The 19,582-nt window shown below is 41.4% G+C and overlaps 1 protein-coding gene across 1 annotated transcript in view; it reads right to left on the minus strand.

Moving 5' to 3' along the window:
* WDFY2 (WD repeat and FYVE domain containing 2) overlaps positions 1-19,582 on the minus strand; it is an 86,529-nt gene that overhangs the window by 54,250 nt on the left and 12,697 nt on the right. Inside the window, exons 2-3 of the mRNA XM_073662637.1 lie at positions 8,007-8,074; positions 1,329-1,402 (exon numbers count right to left, since the gene is read on the minus strand). Of these exons, the coding sequence (XP_073518738.1) occupies positions 1,329-1,402; positions 8,007-8,074 (142 nt within the window). The remainder of the gene's footprint in view (positions 1-1,328; positions 1,403-8,006; positions 8,075-19,582) is intronic.

Consider the following 19,582-nt stretch of genomic DNA (forward strand, 5'->3'; position numbering starts at 1 on the left):
TGTTCTGTGTGTTTATTGTCCGCTTTGTGGTTCAATAAAGTATTGCCACACTGTTTTACCCTCACCCTGTGTTTTGGTAGTATTAAGCCCATGGAAGACCCCCGTGTCTTCACATATCTTTAACGGTGTTTTTTTTTTTTTTTTTTACAGTTTTTATTGATTCCCCTAGACAATTCTGAACCAACAGCATCTATGGAGTAAATAGTTTAATGAGAGCTCTGATCATAGAAATTAAACTTGGATGCTGGTTACATAACACAGTGATCACAGACAGTAGTCTTAACAGTGTAAATAGTTAACTAATTGTTCACCGAATATACACTATGCAAAAAGTTTTTTTTAAAGATTAAAAATCACTTTTATGATTATATTTCTTATTTAAAGTCAGAAGTAAATAAAATCAAGGTATGTCTGTCATACAACCTAGATATGCCTGAACAGCAACTATAGAGACACAAAAGTGTAAAAATGACAGTCTATCATGTACTTTACTGCAGAGGTTCGCAGCCTAAGAGTGCAAATGGTGCCCCCCTTCCACCGTAGGCTCGCCCCAATTGACCCCAATTTCAGATATGTGTCACTTACTGGGCTACTTGCTGTAATTGTGATAATCTCCTGCTGATAAAACAGTGATTGTATCACTAGAGGATTAGTTGTCGTGTGCCTTGTAGTCCTCCATATTCATGACCTCTATATAACCTCGTCCCACCACTGATTGTCAGCTTACATGCAATTTTTTTTTTTGCACAGGAATTAAGATAAACCCTCTCATAAGTGACTTGCAAAGTTTCAGAACGCTGGAAAAAAAAACATAAGCAATAAAGTTGAGTTACTCTTTAAATAACTAATACAGGTGAAAGCCATTGTGACTTTCATGAAGAGCCCGCATCTTGACCACCTGCCAAAACAGCTGTGTGGGGGACCTTCTAGTTCTCTTCCTCTCTGAAGAGACAATTTGCATATTTCCCAGAGGAGCATTGCAGCTTAAAAAAAAAAAAAAAAAAAAAAAAAAAAAAGTCTCCTCACCTTGACATGCTTAACAGGTCACTCTCCGCAAGGAGAAACGTTACCCCATGGACCCTTTCCCAAAACACTTGCGCTTGTATAAGCAGCCTATTACCAGTACAAGTTTCCAGCTTGTTGAAGTAAATATGAGTGTTTTCCATTCACTTGCAGCAAAAAGAGAACTTGGGAATGGTTATGACACAACATTTAAATGAGCTGGATACATTTATAATATAATACAGATTTAGATTTCAATGAACAAAAAAACCTCTTTAAACTAAGCCTGCACTTTATATGGAGGGGATAATTTACAGCATACTTACTGAGATTGTACCATTGTCTAGCCCCACAGACAGCCTCCGGGTTTCCGGGTTAAAAGACATGCATGAACATGGAGCTGTAAGATATGAACATGTGGTGATGTTAGCAATAATCCTATACCCGGAGCCAGAATCTAAACTTTTAAAGGTCATCCATCACCGAAACATAAAGATCTGCCTCCTTTACTGTAGAAGGCCAACAATTTAATGCATGAGCAGGCAAGCCCCCACAGCGGGAGGCCAGGCTACCTTCTATGGTTAACGTTTATGGGGGCTCCCGATTTAGTCCATCGTTTTTTGAGCCTCCCAGACACATTAAATGGTCAGGTTTGGCAAGTTGAATTATTAACGCCTAATCCTGGTTTTGCACGAGCAACCAGAGCTGTCAAAACAGAAGTGTGATGATACAGCCTAAAATCATAATTAGCCAGACAATTAGATTTGTTAATCCAAGAGAAATACATTATTGTGTTTTATTACAGATTGCTGGCTGTGTTTTACTAATATTCTGCTTGCTCATCACTTTATGTACACAAATTTAACTTGTATAGTGTCCAGCATTCCACTAATCTCATTAGTATCGCAGGAGACACTAACCATTGTTCAAAAATCGTCTAGGCCCATTGTGTAACTGTTGAAAGAAGATCCGGTGGAGCCTTCACCACAGGGAGTCTCACATGTAGACCCATGTGATGTGGTCGACCTGAGAAAGATACCTCCACTAATGCACACTTAGTTTTTTTTTTTGGGGGGGGGGGGGGTGAGAGCAGTTCTGCCATTGAGGGGGCTGAGCCCAGAGAAGCAGAAGGGACATGTGTTGTTGTAGCAGTCAGACTTGAGAGCAGAATCAAGGAGCATCAGAGAGACTTTACAAGGAGAATGAGAAACATCCTTCAGGACAACAGATGGATTGCATGGCATCCAAGAAGACACAGATTTGTATTCTATATGATTCTAGTCTTCGGGTATCGGCCCTGACTGGAGAGATTCGGATCTACTCCATTGACCATCAGAGAGACATGGATACATGTTGGGGAAACCAGGTTGGGACGGAGAAGTCACCTGGCCCCATGGATATGGTTTTTTGGGGCTGTCAGGCGGGACCCAACGGTCGCCTGCAACCCACGGAGACATTTGGAGAAGCCAGATTGGGACCCGCCGGTCATCTGGCTCTATGGAAATTCTTGGAGAGGCCAGGTTGGGACCTTCGGATCTCCTGGCCTTGTACCTCGATGGACTGCTAGCTTCCTAAGCTTGCCGCTACCTCCTCTCTGTGGGGGCCCTCCAGAAGCGGTGGGCTACTAGTTGAGTTAGTCGGCCAAAGAAGTCTCCAAAGTCGCAGCTGTTCTATTCCAGGCGGGCGGAGAAGGAAGGGTGAGACTGTGTAATGTTGTACCATCTTGGGCATTTGCTGGGACTGTTCTGTGTGTTTATTGTCCGCTTTGTGGTTCAATAAAGTATTACCACACTGTTTTACCCTCACCCTGTGTTGTCTGAGTAGCATTACGCCCACGGAAGAGTGCGGGTCTTCACAAGCGGCTTATTCCTTATTCAATTTTGAAAAATGGCAAAGCCAACTGTGGATGTTATGGGGTAGACCGGAGAGAAAACTGATAGGCAAAGAAGCCCTTGGTCCTGCGCCATTTTAGGACTATGGGTATCTCAAGATATCACTGTATATACAGTAATGGTTTTCTGGAAGGCCGCGGGTGACTTTTAGCTTGTTAAATTTCCAAGAACTTTGCTATGACGTTGGCATCCCAGTACTTCTGCTGGCACTCATCTTTACTGTGTATACTGGAATATTTCTATAGTGGTTGGATTTCAGACTCTTATGCAGTCTCCACATTACAGCTTTCTGCAGAGCTCTAGTGCAAAAACTCCACTAGGTTAGTTCTAGTACAAGGTACTCAACCGTTTTTATTAAATATCCACTTACCTGGGTCTACCGTCACTAACAGTAAAGAATACCAGTTAACATTTTGAAAATACCTGGTTGATTTTTCCTGGTAGCACAGTGAACTAGCAAGCCGGATCATCAATGTTTTACAAGATGCAATCAATGAAACAATTGACGCCTGTATCACACAATTTTAGTGGATAATTTTGTTCAGAACTTTTGTACATGGTTTCATAATGTAGTGTAAAACAGACTTTAGCATGGCCTATGTTACGATGCATATTAAAGGGAATCTGTCAGCAAGTTTCTGTGATTTAATCTGAAGACGGCATGAGGTAGGGGTTAAACACAGATTCCAGGGATTCCTTTCTTATCAAGCTCTGGGAGGTTTCGTTTGCTTACAATGATTGTTTTAGTACCAAGAGCTTATCATTGCTGTGACTAGCTGGTCACTGAGCCCTGGTTCGACACGCCCCCTCCTGTGATAGTGAGTTGCCTATCTATGGGCTTTGTGCACAGAGAGCCTTGTGGGGGCGGGGTTAGCTTCCTCAGCTCTGCTTCATGCTAAATCTTAAAGCTCTGATTGTGTCAGAATAGCTGCATCCAGTAATCTAAGTGATACATCGTTGGATTCAGCTTCTCTTTGCCTACATCAGTCTGCTCTCAGATGAGGTAGCAAAAACCTGCTGACAGATTCCCTTTAAGCACAAGGTGAGCGACATTTATGAGAAAAAACAATATTTGTTTATCCATTCACCATACAAAAAAAAAAATTAATACACTTACCTGTTTACAAGGATGGATTAACAGTTGGGTAGCTATGAGGGCAAATCAATGCTTGGCCCAACTGGGCAATAATAGAGCTGCAGCCCAGCAAACTGCAGTGAGGGTGGCCTCCTACAAACCTACATGATGGGAGCAGACCAGCGGGGTATGGCTGTTGCTAAATCTTCACCTCATTGCCTGAGCATTTTTGCCGATGATGTTCAATCTATAAGCCTTGGCCCTACTTGATGCTGCTTCTACCTCTCCAAACCCTACTCTTACTCTCTGCCTCCTCTGCTTCTTTTTACCATACTAGACTGTCTCTTCCTGCTTTTTCCCCTGCTCTGCCTACTGAGGGTTGCAAACTTGACTTTATATTTTTTTCTGGACAGGTGATCAAAAAAAAAAAAAAAAAAACCCACACACAATCCATTTAAAAATAGATGCTTTGATTGCTGTTTAGCATCAGTTTTTAACAGATCCATTTTTTACCATTTTACTAGTGAGGTCTTTGAATACTTCTAGTATTCTGGGCTTGTGCATTGCTAAAAAACAAATCCAACGATAGCGATTTCTTAGTTGGAGAAAAATTTGTGCAGACTACACTTGAGCAAGGTGTAAAAAAAAAAAAAAAAAAAAAAGGGAAACGGATTTCAGCTGGAAAGGAGGGAAACATAACATTTCATGACACTTTCATTCCCATTCAAACAAATGGATCCGGCACTGGAAAACTTTATTTTGGTTTTTATGATCTCAAAATGGATCCAACAATGGAAATACACAATTGCACATGTATACAGAGGCAGAAGGTTTGCATACAAAGAACTTTCATGACAATACAGTGGGTTAGGTTCAAAACTGTATACAACTAGATTTATAGATGGATATGGTAGATTCTAAAATGGGATCTGTTCTTTCAACACACTCTGCATAAATCAATAGTACAGCTGTCATAGATACAACTGTAAAATCTATAAAGCCATCTCTTAAGAAGGGACGCGTCACCCTCATTGAACACATTGGATTAACTATAACTTGGGAAGTGAAGAAGAGCTCGCACTTCATTCCAATCCCTATTGAACTATGCCCTCTTGCCGTGAACAGGTAATTAAAGTAGGATATCTGCTGGAGGTCAGACATCAAGTCTTGGATCCATATATTCAAGGGGCTGAGAAGTGAAAAATCTATCACCTCCAGAAGTAACGCTTCCTCTCTTCAAAGCAACATTGGACAATTACAGCCAGACACCCTGGCTCCAATGTCCTGTTATGAATATTGTTTTTTTTTGTGACAGGCATAGGTCCTATAGTTATGGGAGATATACTTTCGGCATCATGATGAAGTGGAGAACTTAAGGCATCTACTTACATCACTTTATGACCTGCCTATAAGTTTAAAATCAATATCGGACAGAGACTTAACATTATATATGCCATGTTTCCTACCTAAGGAAAGCTACAATAATGATAGGAAATATGGCATTAATATCTCCCATCTGGGACCTCCAGGGACAAAAATATCCTTAAAGTTGGGGATCCCATAATATTCTAAAGACCTAGCCACATCCCATGACCAGCCCCCATACGAGCTCACCAAGGAGGTGTGTGGACGTAACTTTTATCTAATAAAATAAGAGTTTGAGCTTTTGGTATTGTTCATCACTGGAAGACAGTTCTCTGAGAGTGTTCTATTTTGCTAATCGGAGCGCTTCCCTCCATAAAGAGCAGCCATTCCTGTCACAACAGGTTTAGTACATTTCTTTTGTTATCTTTTATTTTATGCAATTGTATATGCTGCATTGTTTTGATCCCATTTTGTAACATCTTTTATATATTTTTATAAACACTGCCTACTTTGGGATTAAATATATAAAATTTAATAGCTTCATTCCTCTTGCTCTATAAACTGCAACCCTGAAGCCATACGCTACCTGTAATGGGTGTCTAATCACCCTTTTTAAATGATTGGTGGTGGCAACTAGTTTTTCGTTGGTTATTGCGGAGCTTGGCGGTGACCGTAATGGAGTGTAATAAATATATATATTCCATGTGTTGGAATAAGATGTGCATACACTATACCCTGACTGAGTTCCCCAATATCCAGCCTAGTAGTGAAAGAAGTTGTGGCCTCATCCATCCAAGGCTGTGGGGTCGGTAAGCCAAACCTCAGACTTAGACTCCTCAATTTCCCTGTCTCCGACTCCACAGCCCGGCCTCACTACTGAGTATGTACATAAAGTGCAGCACAGAATCAATTAAAAGCAGAGATCCTTAGATCAGGAGCAGAACAGACATTTATAGGACATTTCATAACTTTCCCAAATTCTTATGAAAACATTAACAGCACATCCTGCATTGTACTTCTGTACCCAATTTATTATATATTTTTAGGAGTTGGAATCAGTCCAATTTATACCGATTCCACGACACCACAGCCTGCATCCATCAATCGGCAGCCAACTGCATAATTGTTTTGACGATTGGAGGCAGCAGAGCATTGGTTCGTGACAACGTGGAAACAGCTGGGGGTGTGTGGGGGGGGGGGGGGGGGGAATCTACAGGATCCCCTGCCTGTTCTTCCTTGATACAGGCTAATTGAAAAAACAAAAAAAAACAAAAACAACTTTATAATAAATCAAATCAGAGAATTCTTTTTCCACCTACGAGCCACTTTTTTTTCCCCATCCTCCCTGACCATCCACTCTGAAAAAAAACAGCTCAATTAAGTCAAGATAAGATAGACTGAGTGTACAGCGAGATGTCAGATTACACCTCCTGTTATACTCTATGGGGAAGTAAGGGGGAAAAAAGAGGAATTAGGAGCAAAGTTAAAAAAAAGGGCAGGAAGAAAAAGGGAAAGTGTTGCTGAGCTTTCTGACAAGTCTTTTACCTTACTCCAGAGCTGAATTCACATCTACCCTGCTCAGTATTGCTTATGGTTTCCTCTATGCTGCTGCGGTGTTCTAAATTAAGGATGAAGAGCAGGAATCCTTCTCTGTGTGCTGCAATATGAATAGGAGACATCATACCACGTAGTCACCAGCTCAGAGTCAATTGAAAATTAAGAGAGAGCTTGCATAGGAAAAAAAAAAAAATTGCAGGATACAAGTCATACTGGCCAGAAATAATATTTTTCTGCATGCACTCACACCGGACAGTTTAGTCTCAAAAGTTAATTATAAATAGTTTTAAGAGGTTAACTAATTTTAATACTGAAAATGAAAGTTATCAACTTCTGGAATTGTATTGCCCAATAAAGGAACAGAGTCACGAGAAGTGACAGCTACAACGTAATGAAGTTTTAAGGCAAGAAACTTTTACTTCTGCTCTCTTTAGTTATGCTGCCAACATTCCTCACCGTGTTGCTGGATCTGTTATTGTAACCATCTGTAATCTAGTAAGTATTGAAATATTATTTAGTCATAGAATCATTGAGTTTTTCTAGGGATACATAGCCAGTGATCACTTCTCCCCCAGTCATCCGCAGTTTTTCTATAGAGCTACCCATTTTAGTTTGACACCAAATTAAAATGAATCTGAATCAACAGATCCATGAAAGCCTGGGGTTACGAAAGGTCGAACAAGAAATGTTATGAAATGGAGGAACTGGTAAGAAAAAGAAACTTATCAGATTACATTTCATAATTGAACTGATGATGAACTTTAAAAAGACATCCCCATATAGGATATATACGGCATTTACTGCATGTTCGTGGAAAGAGCCAAGCAGTGCTTAACGCCATCTATGTCTGGGGGGCAAAACCTGCATCTATCCTGCGGACATGATGTAAATGTTACCATCTAATAATAATAATTTTTATTTATATAGCGCCAACATATTCCACAGCACTTTCCAGTTAAGTAGGGACATGTACAGACAATATAAACAATACAATGTATCATATTTCAACAGTTACAGGAGGATTGAGCACCCTGCTCACAAGCTTACAATCTATATGGAAATGGGGGGACACAATAGGAAGAGACCATAACCCTTGAAGAGTAATTGTGACTTACCCGGCATAGAATGATAAATACTGGGCCAGAACTGACCGCTGTCTCTCTTCATCCACACACGAACGGTCCTAAAACAGTTGAATAAAAAGGTTTATACATATTTATTACTACAGCATCATTACATAGCCAAACACCTAACTAGATTCTCGATTATCGGGATAATGGCCAATCACTCCCATTTATTGCACAGAACTAACTTGCCCGATTTGTGGGACTCTGGCAGATCCTACAGATACTAGACTGGACTTATATCCTTTAAAAGTGGATGTGATCTGGAAGGAGAACAGTTTGGTCTCTGGCCAGTTTCCTTTTCTAAGGCTATAAAGAAACCGAGTCACCACTGCCAATATGGGTTTAGTAACTACTTGCTCTTGTCATGTAATAAATCTTTTCTTATAAGTCCGCATTGTGCGGTTCCTGTAATCCATCTGAAAAATATGAATAAATTGACAAATGGGTGTTACTATTCTTTGTGAACAGGGTGTGTCCCTACACAGTCAGCACCCATGAGGATTTATAAGAAGAGGCCACAGAATTCTTAGATCATCAGTACGGATAGGTCAGGAGAGGTCACGGGTTTTCTTTATACCATACTCTAAATTACTTCAGAGGAGAAAAACTAACTCTGAGCATTACTAACCCTTCCCGGGTTTAGCATCAGCGCTTTACTGCTGCTCCGGTCTATGTTTGGCTGCAGCAGTGACGACACAATCAGAACTGCTGCCAATGACTGAGGTCAGAAGATCCGCCCAAGTAGTCGACATAAGCAGCTGAGCTCAGTGATTGACTGCAGTGCTTTCGAAGTGACGTCACTGCTACGTCCAAAACACTATGACCGGAGCAGCGGTAGAGAGCAGATGCTGGACATAAGGTAACATTCAGTTTATATGGCATAAAGCTTTTTGAAAGAGAATCACCCCTTTAAAAGCACCACTCCAGAGCTTGTTTTATTTTATTACAGTGCTGGAGTGGTGCTACTAATCCAAGTGCCCCGACTCTAGTATTATATTTACCACCTGCCGTCTTCAGCTCTTCCCGGTTCTGCGCTGCCACCTTGTGACCCCAACATCCAACTGACCGGAAGTCAGAGGTAAGGCTAAGTGCCCATGTTGCGGAACTGAAGCATATTTTTTACGCTTCTCCCTGGCGGGAAAAATCGCATGCGGATTTTACATGCGGTTTTCCCGCCAGGTAGAAGCGTTTGTGAGGAGTCTTTGCATGCATTTCCGCATGCGGGTTATCAAGCACTTCTCCAAGCATCACTTGGAAAAGTGCTTGACAACTTGTTCACACTATATAAATCCATGCAACCAGCATGGATTTATATAGTGTGACCAAGTAATAGTTTTAAAAAAAGAATCAGAATGGTAAAAAATAAAAAAATAAAGTTTATACTCACTTTCCGATGCATTCTCTGCCCCGTCCGGAGTCTTGAGCGGCTCACGCTGTTGAGTGCAGGACCTGCGGTGACGTCATTGAGTCATGTGATGGGTCACATGACTCAATGACGTGGCAGGTCCTTCACACAACAGCGCGACGGCAGGAAAACACCGGGAAGACATCAGAAGTATAAACTTTATTTTTCCTTTTTTTTTTTTTTAACAGGTTCTTTGGTACCCAGGTCTGGATGAGAGTCTCCTCTCATCCAGACTTGGGTACCATCCGCACATTGATTCCGCTGCGCTTCCGCAAAATTAATGAACATGCTGCGGATTTTTGACCGCAGCATATACGCTGCGGAAAAATCCGCAGCATGGGCATTGACATTGCGGAATGCCATTGGGGACCATGGGGTGCAGATATACATGCGTTTTGCATAATATAATATAATATAATATAATTTAATTTTTCTGTATTTTCTTGACTATATATATACACACACACACACTTCTGATGACAGTTAGCCGCCCCTTACGACAGCCCCTCTGCTCTCGTATGTAAATAGCAACTGTACTCTGCTAATAGTACAAGGTACAATTAGATTTCCCTTGGCTGCACTTTCATATTATGCTCATCACTCCCACTGGTAAAGGAGGCAATCGGACTCAGAAGTATCATGGGGTTAATTCCCTAATATACAAGATCTCACCTCTATCACCTTCTTGATAAGCGCCTTGGATACGCAGCTTACACAGAGTTCTGAAATGGCCTCCCGCTTTCCACATTTTATTATGACTGCCACTAGACATCCAGGGAAGCCCCCCTCTCCTGCTAGGTTTCCCAGAAACGATCAGTGAATTTACATTTATATTGTGGTTTAAATAAAAACCATCATTTTATCAGCAAGAGATCAGTAGAAGACTTGTAAACCTTCTGCCATGTAGTCCTCCATATTCATGACTTCTGTATAACCCTGCGCCCACCACCGATGGGCAACTTTCTGTCTACACACAGTGTACACAAAGCTGATAGTGGTATGTGTGTTCAGATTTATACAGTGATTTTTATCAAAACTGCGGCAAGCAGCCGGTAAGTGATACATCGCTGTAATCAGGGTCTCTGCCCATATAGTCTACTGCTCTCAAACAGCTAAAAAGATGAATAGATTTCTTTTTCTGTTGTGGTATTTGTTGCCGTTTTTCGCGCCAAATTATTCAAAACTGTGCACGTGTTGATGAGTTGTCGGCAAAAAATTGTGACAACTTATTTTTGTCTTTTTTGAACCTTTTAACAACTAAAAGGTGCACGATCCTTTAAAATGTTGGGCGATAAGTCTTAACCTGTTCAGGAAAATAAAACAGATTGTGCAAAAGTTGCGTAACATTTTGAGAACTTATAAAATGATGAATTAGGCTTCGGCTAGGGTCACACCAGAGTATGCTCTCTAATTCAAGAGAAATCGGGCCAATTACGGTGATCAGATTTTCTCAGATGAGAAGATGGAGGAAGAAAAAATAAAAAATTCTCCAGCTTCTCCATTCTGTCAGTCCGTGGAAACTGCACTGCACTCAGATGACATCTGAGTGCAGTCCGATGTTTTCCACAGACACAATGACTTGCATGTCTAAGTGTAATCCGATAATCGGATTCAACTCAGACTAAGCTTGGTCTGAGCAGAAGGGAAAAAAAAAAAAAAAAAAAAAAAAAAAAAAAAAAAAAAAAAGGCCAACATGCACAGATCTATATAATAATATTGATCTGAGTGCGATTTGATGTTTTGAGTGGCTAAAAAATGCAGAAGTGGTGACATGTTTCTATTATACTTTTCTTCTGACTGTTCCACTCCTGGTTTTGGCTTACAAATACTGACTGTGTGAACGTGGCCTAACACATCCAGATTAACAAAACCACGCCCAAGATGCAGAACAAAGAAAAAAAAATAAACTGAAAAAAAAAAAAAAAGTCACAAACTAAATAAAGAATAAAGCACAAACATGCAAGCCACTATTAGGCTGTGTGCCCACTATGCGTTTAAGCGTTTCTGCAGCGGCAATTCCGCCGCAGAAACGCTTAAAAAACTCTTGGTAGAAGGCCTGCCATGTCCCCAATGATAATCCGCATGTGCTGTGCACATGCTGCGGAAATTTCCGCTGCGGATTAGCATTGCGGAAAAATCCGTAGAATTACCAATTATTTTGCAGAAGTGCTGCGTTTTCGCCACCACTGGCTTGCACTGAATCGCTTAATATCCGCATGACTACATGTACATCTACACGGATATTAAGTGATTCAATGTGCGGATGGTACCCGAGTCTGGAGAAGAGGGGACTCTCCTCCAGAGCCGGGTATCATAGTACCTGTAAAAAGAAAAAAAAAAAAAAAAAAAAAAGAATTTAAAATAAAAAAAATACATTATACTCACCTTCTGATGGCCCCCGGTCTCCATAGCGATGCGTCCTGGCTCCCCGGCAGCTCACGATGGTCTAAAAGGACCTTCCATGACGTCATTTAGTCATGTGACCGGTCACGAGACCGCTGACGTCGGCGGTCGCGTGACCTGTCACATGACTAAATGACGTCATGGAGGGTCCTTTTAGACCACCGCGAGCCACCCAACAAACCGGACGCACCGGAGGAGACCGGGGGCCATCGGAAGGGGAGTATAATATTTATTTTTTACCATTCTTTTACTATAACTTGGTCACACTATATAAAGCCATGCTGTTTGCATGGATTTATATAGTGTGACCAAGTTGTCAAGCACTTTCCAAGTGATGCTAAAATCGCTTAAGAACCCGCATGCGGAAATGCATGTGAAGAACGCTTCACTTCCGCATGTCCCTGGCAGGAAAACGCATGTACAATCCGCATGTACAATCCGCATGTGTTTTTTCTGCCAGGGAGATGCAGAAACGCTCAGGAAAAATCCGGAGCATTTCTGCATCGTGGGCACATAGCCTAAGAACCAGTTTTACTCCAGAAAACAAGTGAAAAGACAATGATGAAAGTGTTGTAATGTTGTCCCATGAGATTCCAGGCATGCAGGCACAGCAGAATCTCTGCAGCACATTGTGGTCTGCTCTCTTTATTACGGAAGTAAAGATTACAACGAGTGGAGCCCCCTCTATCATCTATAACCACAAGAGGAACAGCACAATCTGTCACAGATGAAAAGCAAAGCACTGCCATATCAGAAAGAGAGAAAGGAAATATATATGCTGTATAATTGGAAATGATCTTGCGGGGGGATATTTATATATATATATATATATATATATATATTTTTATTATACACCGCGTGCAGAATTATTAGGCAAATGCGTATTTTGATCACTGATACTTTAAAGGCCGAGTTCACACGATGCGTTTTTAATGCGTTTCCGCGGCGTTTTTGCAGTTGCGGAAACACATTAAAAACGCATGGTAGAAGGGCAGCAATGTTCCCCAATTGAAATCCGCATGCGCTGTGCCCACGATGCGGATTTTTCTGCAGCGTAAACGCTGCGCTCAAAAATCCGCAGCATGTCAGTTAATTTTGCGTAAACGCGGCATTTTCGCCGCCATTGACTTGCATTAGAACGCGCCAATTCCGCAAGACTGCATCTGTACTTGCGCTATTGGCGCGTTCTAATGTGCGGATGGTACCCGGGTGTGGAGGAGAGGAGAGTCTCATCCACACCCAGGTACCATAAAAAAAAAAAAAAGAATAAAATAAAAAATAAATGTATATTTACCTTCTGTCGGCCCACGCAGCGTTCCTGCTTGGTTACCGCCACTTTGCAGTGAGTTGAAGGACCTGCGCTGACGTCAGAGTCATGTGACGGGTCACGTGACGCTGACGTCAGCAGGTCTTTCAATTCGAAGTTGCCGGCGAGGGAGAACGGATTGAGCAGGACAGTGCGGGCCATCAGAGGGTAAAGTATACATTTATTTTTTACCATTCTCTCGGGTCACACTATATAAATCCATGCCGGTTGCATGGATTTATATAGTGTGACCTAGTTGTCAAGCACTTTCCAAGTGATGCTATTGCCTGGAAAGCGCTTGTCAATCTGCATGCGGAAACGCATGTGAATCCGCATGTATTCTGCAGGAAAAACGCATGCACAATCTGCATGCGTTTTTTCTGCCAGGGAGATGCAGAAATTTTCTGCATCGTGTGCACATACCCTTATACATGTTATCCTACTCCAAGCTGCATAGACTTGAGAGCCAACTACCAATTCAGTAAATCTGGTGATATGCATCTCTGTAATGAGGAGGGGTGTTGTCTAATGACATTAACACCCTATATAAGGTGTGCTTAATTATTAGGCAACTTCCTTTCCTTTGGCAAAATGGGTCAGAAGAGAGATTTGACGGGCTCTGAAAAGTCCAAAATTGTGAGATGTCTTGCAGAGGGATGCAGCAGTCTTGAAATTTCCAAACTTTTGAAGCGTGATCACCGAACAATCAAGCGTTTCATGGCAAATAGCGAACAGGGTCGCAAGAAGCGTGTTAGCCAAAAAAGGCGCAAAATAACTGCCCATGAATTGAGGAAAATCAAGCGTGAAGCTGCCAAGATGTCATTCGCCACCAGTTTTGCCATATTTCAGAGCTGCAACGTTACTGGAGTATCAAAAAGCACAAGGTGTGCAATACTCAGGGACATGGCCAAGGTAAGGAAGGCTGAAAAACGACCACCTTTGAACAAGAAACATAAGATAAAACATCAAGAATGGGCCAAGAAATATCTTAAGACTGATTTTTCAAAGGTTTTATGGACTGATGAAATGAGAGTGACTCTTGATGGGCCAGAGCCTGGATCAGTAAAGGGCAGAGAGCTCCACTCCGACGCCAGCAAGGTGGAGGTGGGGTACTGGTATGGGCTGGTATCATCAAAGATGAACTTGTGGGACCTTTTCGGGTTAAGGATAGAGTGAAGCTCAACTCCCAGACCTACTGCCAGTTTCTGGAAGACAACTTCTTCAAGCAGTGGTACAGGAAGAAGTCGGTATCGTGCAAGAAAAACATGATTTTCATGCAGGACAATGCTCCATCACATGCATCCAACTACTCCACAGCGTGGCTGGCCAGTAAAGGTCTAAAAGAAGAAAAAATAATGACATGGCCCCCTTGTTCACCTGATCTGAACCCCATAGAGAACCTGTGGTCCATCATAAAATGTGAGATCTACAGGGAGAGAAAACAGTACACCTCTCGGAACAGTGTCTGTGAGGCTGTGGTGGCTGCTGCACGCAATGTTGATCGAAAACAGATCAAGCAACTGACAGAATCTATGGCTGGAAGGCTGTTGAGTGTCATCATAAAGAAAGGTGGCTATATTGATCACTAATTTTTTTTGTTTTTGCATGTCAGAAATGTTTATTTCTAAGTTTTGTGCACTGATATTGGTTTACCTGGTGAAAATATACAAGTGAGATGGGATTATATTTGGTTTTTATTAAGTTGCCTAATAATTCTGCACAGTAATAGTTACCTGCACAAACAGATATCCTCCTAAGATAGCCAAATCGAAAAAAAAAAAACACTCCAACTTCCAAAAATATTAAGCTTTGATATTTGAGTCTTTTCGGTTGATTGAGAACATAGTTGTTGATCAATAATAAAAATAATCCTCTAAAATACAACTTGCCTAATAATTTTGCACACACATACACACTAATATATATATATATATATATATATATATATATATATATATATATATATATATATATATATATATATATATATATATATATATATATATATATATATATATATATATATATATATATATATATATATACACACACATAAAAAAAAAATTTTTTTTTTTGTCTCAACACCCAAAATTGGACCCACACATTCATTTTACATGGCCTGCTTCAGAGGTAAGCAAAGTAGTTATGAAGTTTCGCCAAATGCAACATTTTAGGGATTTAATTCGCAGCTGGCAGCCACACCGTCTTCTTTTTAAAGGGCAGGGAAAGGGTTAACAAATACATTATATTTACCCGTCCTCATGGCTCCTCTGCAGCTGCTCCCTGGTCCTCTGGGTCAGTCCTCTGTTTTTTTTCAGCACTGAGGCCAGTAATTGGCCTTACACAGTCATGTGGAAGGTGTTGCACTCACTGATGTGTGTCGCCCTCTTACGTGACCACGTGCAGCCAATCTTTTGCCCCAGTGTTGGAAGAACAGAAGACCAGTGCAGGACGACTCTGGAGTTGTGGCAGCGGTGGCATAAGAACAGGTAAGTATAGTCTATTTTATCACTTTTTAACTCCTCTCCTATTTTTATGCTTTGGGTGACTGGAGAGCATAAGTCTTCTTTTCCCGGCAATCAAAGCACTTGTGGACCAATTTTATTTGGACCAAACCAAAATTGCCCGATGAACTGCGTGAATCTGGCTTAGACAGATGTGTTGTAACTAGATGTGTAGAATAATCAATAGTATATGTACCATCGCCTTAACATTCACAGGAATGTGTAGGACCTTTACTAATTTCTTTGACATTAATGTCAAATCTCAATTATGAAAGTCATGTTCTTATCAAGATTATTAATCCCTAAAGTATGGTGCCCAAATTTACCACCAACAAGGGGCAGATGGGAAAAATCTACTTATCAGGTTGATGTAATATGAAACAAAAGAATACAAAAAAGTAAAATGATAAGCCCCGGGCAACCAGGGAGCTGGGAGGCATAGAAGCAATGTGCTCCTAGAGATTAGTCCTGAGCAAAACCTTTTCATTTTCTGTTTATGCAATTTCAGAAGATTTTAGATTAGGTAGAAAAAACACCAACAGGCGCTATAGAGTGATGTCCCATATATGAAGCACCCTGGCACACTGCCATCTAAATTTAAGACTGATTCTTAAAAGGCATCAGTCGCCAGTTTTTTGCTACACAGCAATTAGTCACTTACTGGGACTCTTGCTGTAGTTTTGATAATATCAGTTCTTATCGGCTGCAGATCTAGAACTTCTCTGAATGCCGAGCTCTGTATAACCCCACCCACACATCTGATTGGTGGCTTTCTGCCTATGCACAGTGTACACCTAAAGTTGCCAATCAGTGGTGAGGGTGGGGTTATACAGAGCTCATGAATACAGAGGACTGTAAAGACAGCAGGTTTACTAGTGATAAACGCTGTTATCAGCAGGAGATTATCAAAACAAGAAAACAGCCCAGGAAGTGACATCACTGGACTCAGGGTCTCCATCTCTACATTGTGCAGCTCTCAAATTAGCTGGCAAAATCCTGATGACATATGTTTTTAACATTTAGTACCTGTGCAAACCTCCCAACTGAGAGCTGCAAAACGGTATTGTGGCCATATTTTCTTGCTCATCTTATGGACACAATCTGGGCCTGACTACAGGTCTCATGGCCGCAGTGACAGTATTATACATGTCTATGATGTGGTTAGTTTATGTAATTGGTAAAACAAATCATTTTTCTCCAATGTATTTATTATGGGTAAGCAATGGCGCATCTGAGCCTGAAATCAGAGGCTTCCTGAAATAGCAATTTTCATCTTCTACCCGGCATTGCAGGATGACAAGGAAAGTTGTGACCTTGCAGCTGTAACTTGCAGTCTCTGCTAAGCGGAGACTAACGTGTTTCTATGCAATAAAGAAAAGCAAGGAACGCTTCTATTCTTCATCCACTTTCATGTAGTAATTACCATTTCTAGAACATCTGAGAAGGTAAGAACTGTAAAAGCGAAGATGTGTGGGAAGAACACTTGTCACAGCGAGAAACATTATCCTCACCACAAAGAAGCCTATAATGTTATATCTGCTAAGGCACTAGAAGTCCCATCATGCCATGCCAGCCCAATGTATTATTCATTCAGAACTTTTTAATCTCAGGGCCACAGTGCCAACTGGCATTAGGTCTCATTCAGATGGTAATTTTTGTTGTACGGGTGCTAGTCACACCTATGATAGTCTACACTGGGATCTGAAAGACGAGGAAACAAGAATTTGCACATTCAGCAGGTGCATGGCTAACAGCCTGTAAGCCCATTCTAGTCTCAGCCATCCTCCATCACCAACATCACTGGAGATGGGGTGAGAAACTCTCTGGATATGGTGCAATATCAACCTTTTGTGCTGTAGGTATTAATGGGAGTCTGTCACCCAAAACCATAGTGCCATGTAGGGGGCACAGCCTAGATATATTTAAAAAAATAAATAAATAAAAAAAAAAAAAAAAAAAAAACACAACACACACTTTTCTTTTTAAAATTGCCCCTTTGTCCTGACAGTAAAATCACCTTTGACCAGATATGCCAAGTAGGGGGCTCGGTCCTACCTCTGTAATTTGCATAAGGCCGCAATCTCAGTTTGTCCTGATATATATACACAGTGCCTACAAGTAGTATTCAACCCCCTGCAGATTTAGCTGGTTTGATAAGATGCAAATAAGTTAGAGCCTTCAAACTGCAAACGAGAGTAGGTTTTATGAACAGAAGCATAAATCTTACAAACCAAAAAGTTATGTTGCTCAGTTGAATTTTATTAAATTTTAAACATAAAAGTGTGGGTCAATTATTATACAACCCCTATGTTTAATATTTTGTGGAATAACCCTTGTTTGCAATTACAGCTAATAATCGTCTTTTATAAGACCTGATCAGGCCGGCACAGATCTGTGGAGTTATCTTGGCCCACTCCTCCATGCAGATCTTCTCCAAGTTATCTAGGTTCTTTGGGTGTCTCATGTGGACTTTATTCTTGAGCTCCTTCCACAAGTTTTCAATTGGGTTAAGGTCAGGAGACTGACTAGGCCACTCCAACACCTTGACTTTTTCCCTCTTGAACCAGGCCTTGGTTTTCTTGGCTGTGTGCTTTGGGTCGTTGTCTTGTTGGAAGATGAAATTACGACCCATCTTAAGATCCTTGATGGAGGAGCGGAGGTTCTTGGCCAAAATCTCCAGGTAGGCCGTGCTATCCATCTTCCCATGGATGCGGACCAGATGGCCAGGCCCCTTGGCTGAGAAACAGCCCCACAGCATGATGCTGCCACCACCATGCTTGACTGTAGGGATGGTATTCTTGGGGTCGTATGCAGTGCCATCCAGTCTCCAAACGTCACGTGTGTGGTTGGCACCAAAGATCTCGATCTTGGTCTCATCAGACCATAGAACCTTGAACCAGTCTGTCTCAGAGTCCTCCAAGTGATCATGAGCAAACTGTAGACTAGCCTTGACATGACGCTTTGAAAGTAAAGGTACCATACAGGCTCGTCTGGAACGGAGACCATTGCGGTGGAGTACGTTACTTATGGTATTGACTGAAACCAATGTCCCCACTGCCATGAGATCTTCCCGGAGCTCCTTCCTTGTTGTCCTTGGGTTAGCCTTGACTCTTCGGACAAGCCTGGCCTCGCACGGGAGGACACTTTCAAAGGCTGTCCAGGCCGTGGAAGGCTAACAGTAGTTCCATAAGCCTTCCACTTACGGATGATGCTCCCAACAGTGGAGACAGGTAGGCCCTTGGAAAGGGTTTTGTACCCCTTGCCAGCCTTGTGACCCTCCACGATCTTGTCTCTGATGGCCTTGGAATGCTCCTTTGTCTTTCCCATGTTGACCATGTCTGAGTGCTGTTCACAAGTTTGGGGAGGGTCTTAAATAGTCAGAAAAGGCTGGCAAAAGAGATCTTTAATCCACACATGTGAAGCTCATTATTCTTGGTGCCTGAACTACTTCTTAATACTTTAGGGGGACCAAACAGAATTCTTGTGGTTTGAGGGGTTGAATAATAAATGACACTCTGAATTAACTTTTAACGTTTTAAAAAAAAAAAAATAAATAATAATTTACTGCAGTGCATTTCCCACTTCCAGGCTGATCTACAGTACAAATGTCACAATGCCAAGTTAATTCCGCAGGGGGTTAGCAAGCGCTGTCAATCAAGAGAGATGGCGGTGGCTCAGCATCCAGAAGAAGTTGGAGGAAAGATGCACCGAACAGTTCAGCCATGCCACAGCGCACCAAACACACCGATTAGCATATCTACTATAAGCAGAAGTGATTTCTGGCAGAAAGAAGGAGGAGACTTAAAAAGAACATTGTAATTTTATAGGGGCTATATTGCCTAAATGGCAATATGCATAGTTTATGTTGTCGATTTGGGGTGACAAACTACCATAAAATATATTTTCCCAAATTCAAAACATATGGTTTGTTCACAGGACAGGTTGT

This window comes from Phyllobates terribilis, unplaced genomic scaffold (assembly GCF_046119375.1).
Source record: "Phyllobates terribilis strain yellow unplaced genomic scaffold, ASM4611937v1 Scaffold_2__4_contigs__length_985480577, whole genome shotgun sequence".
Lineage (NCBI taxonomy): Eukaryota > Metazoa > Chordata > Amphibia > Anura > Dendrobatidae > Phyllobates > Phyllobates terribilis.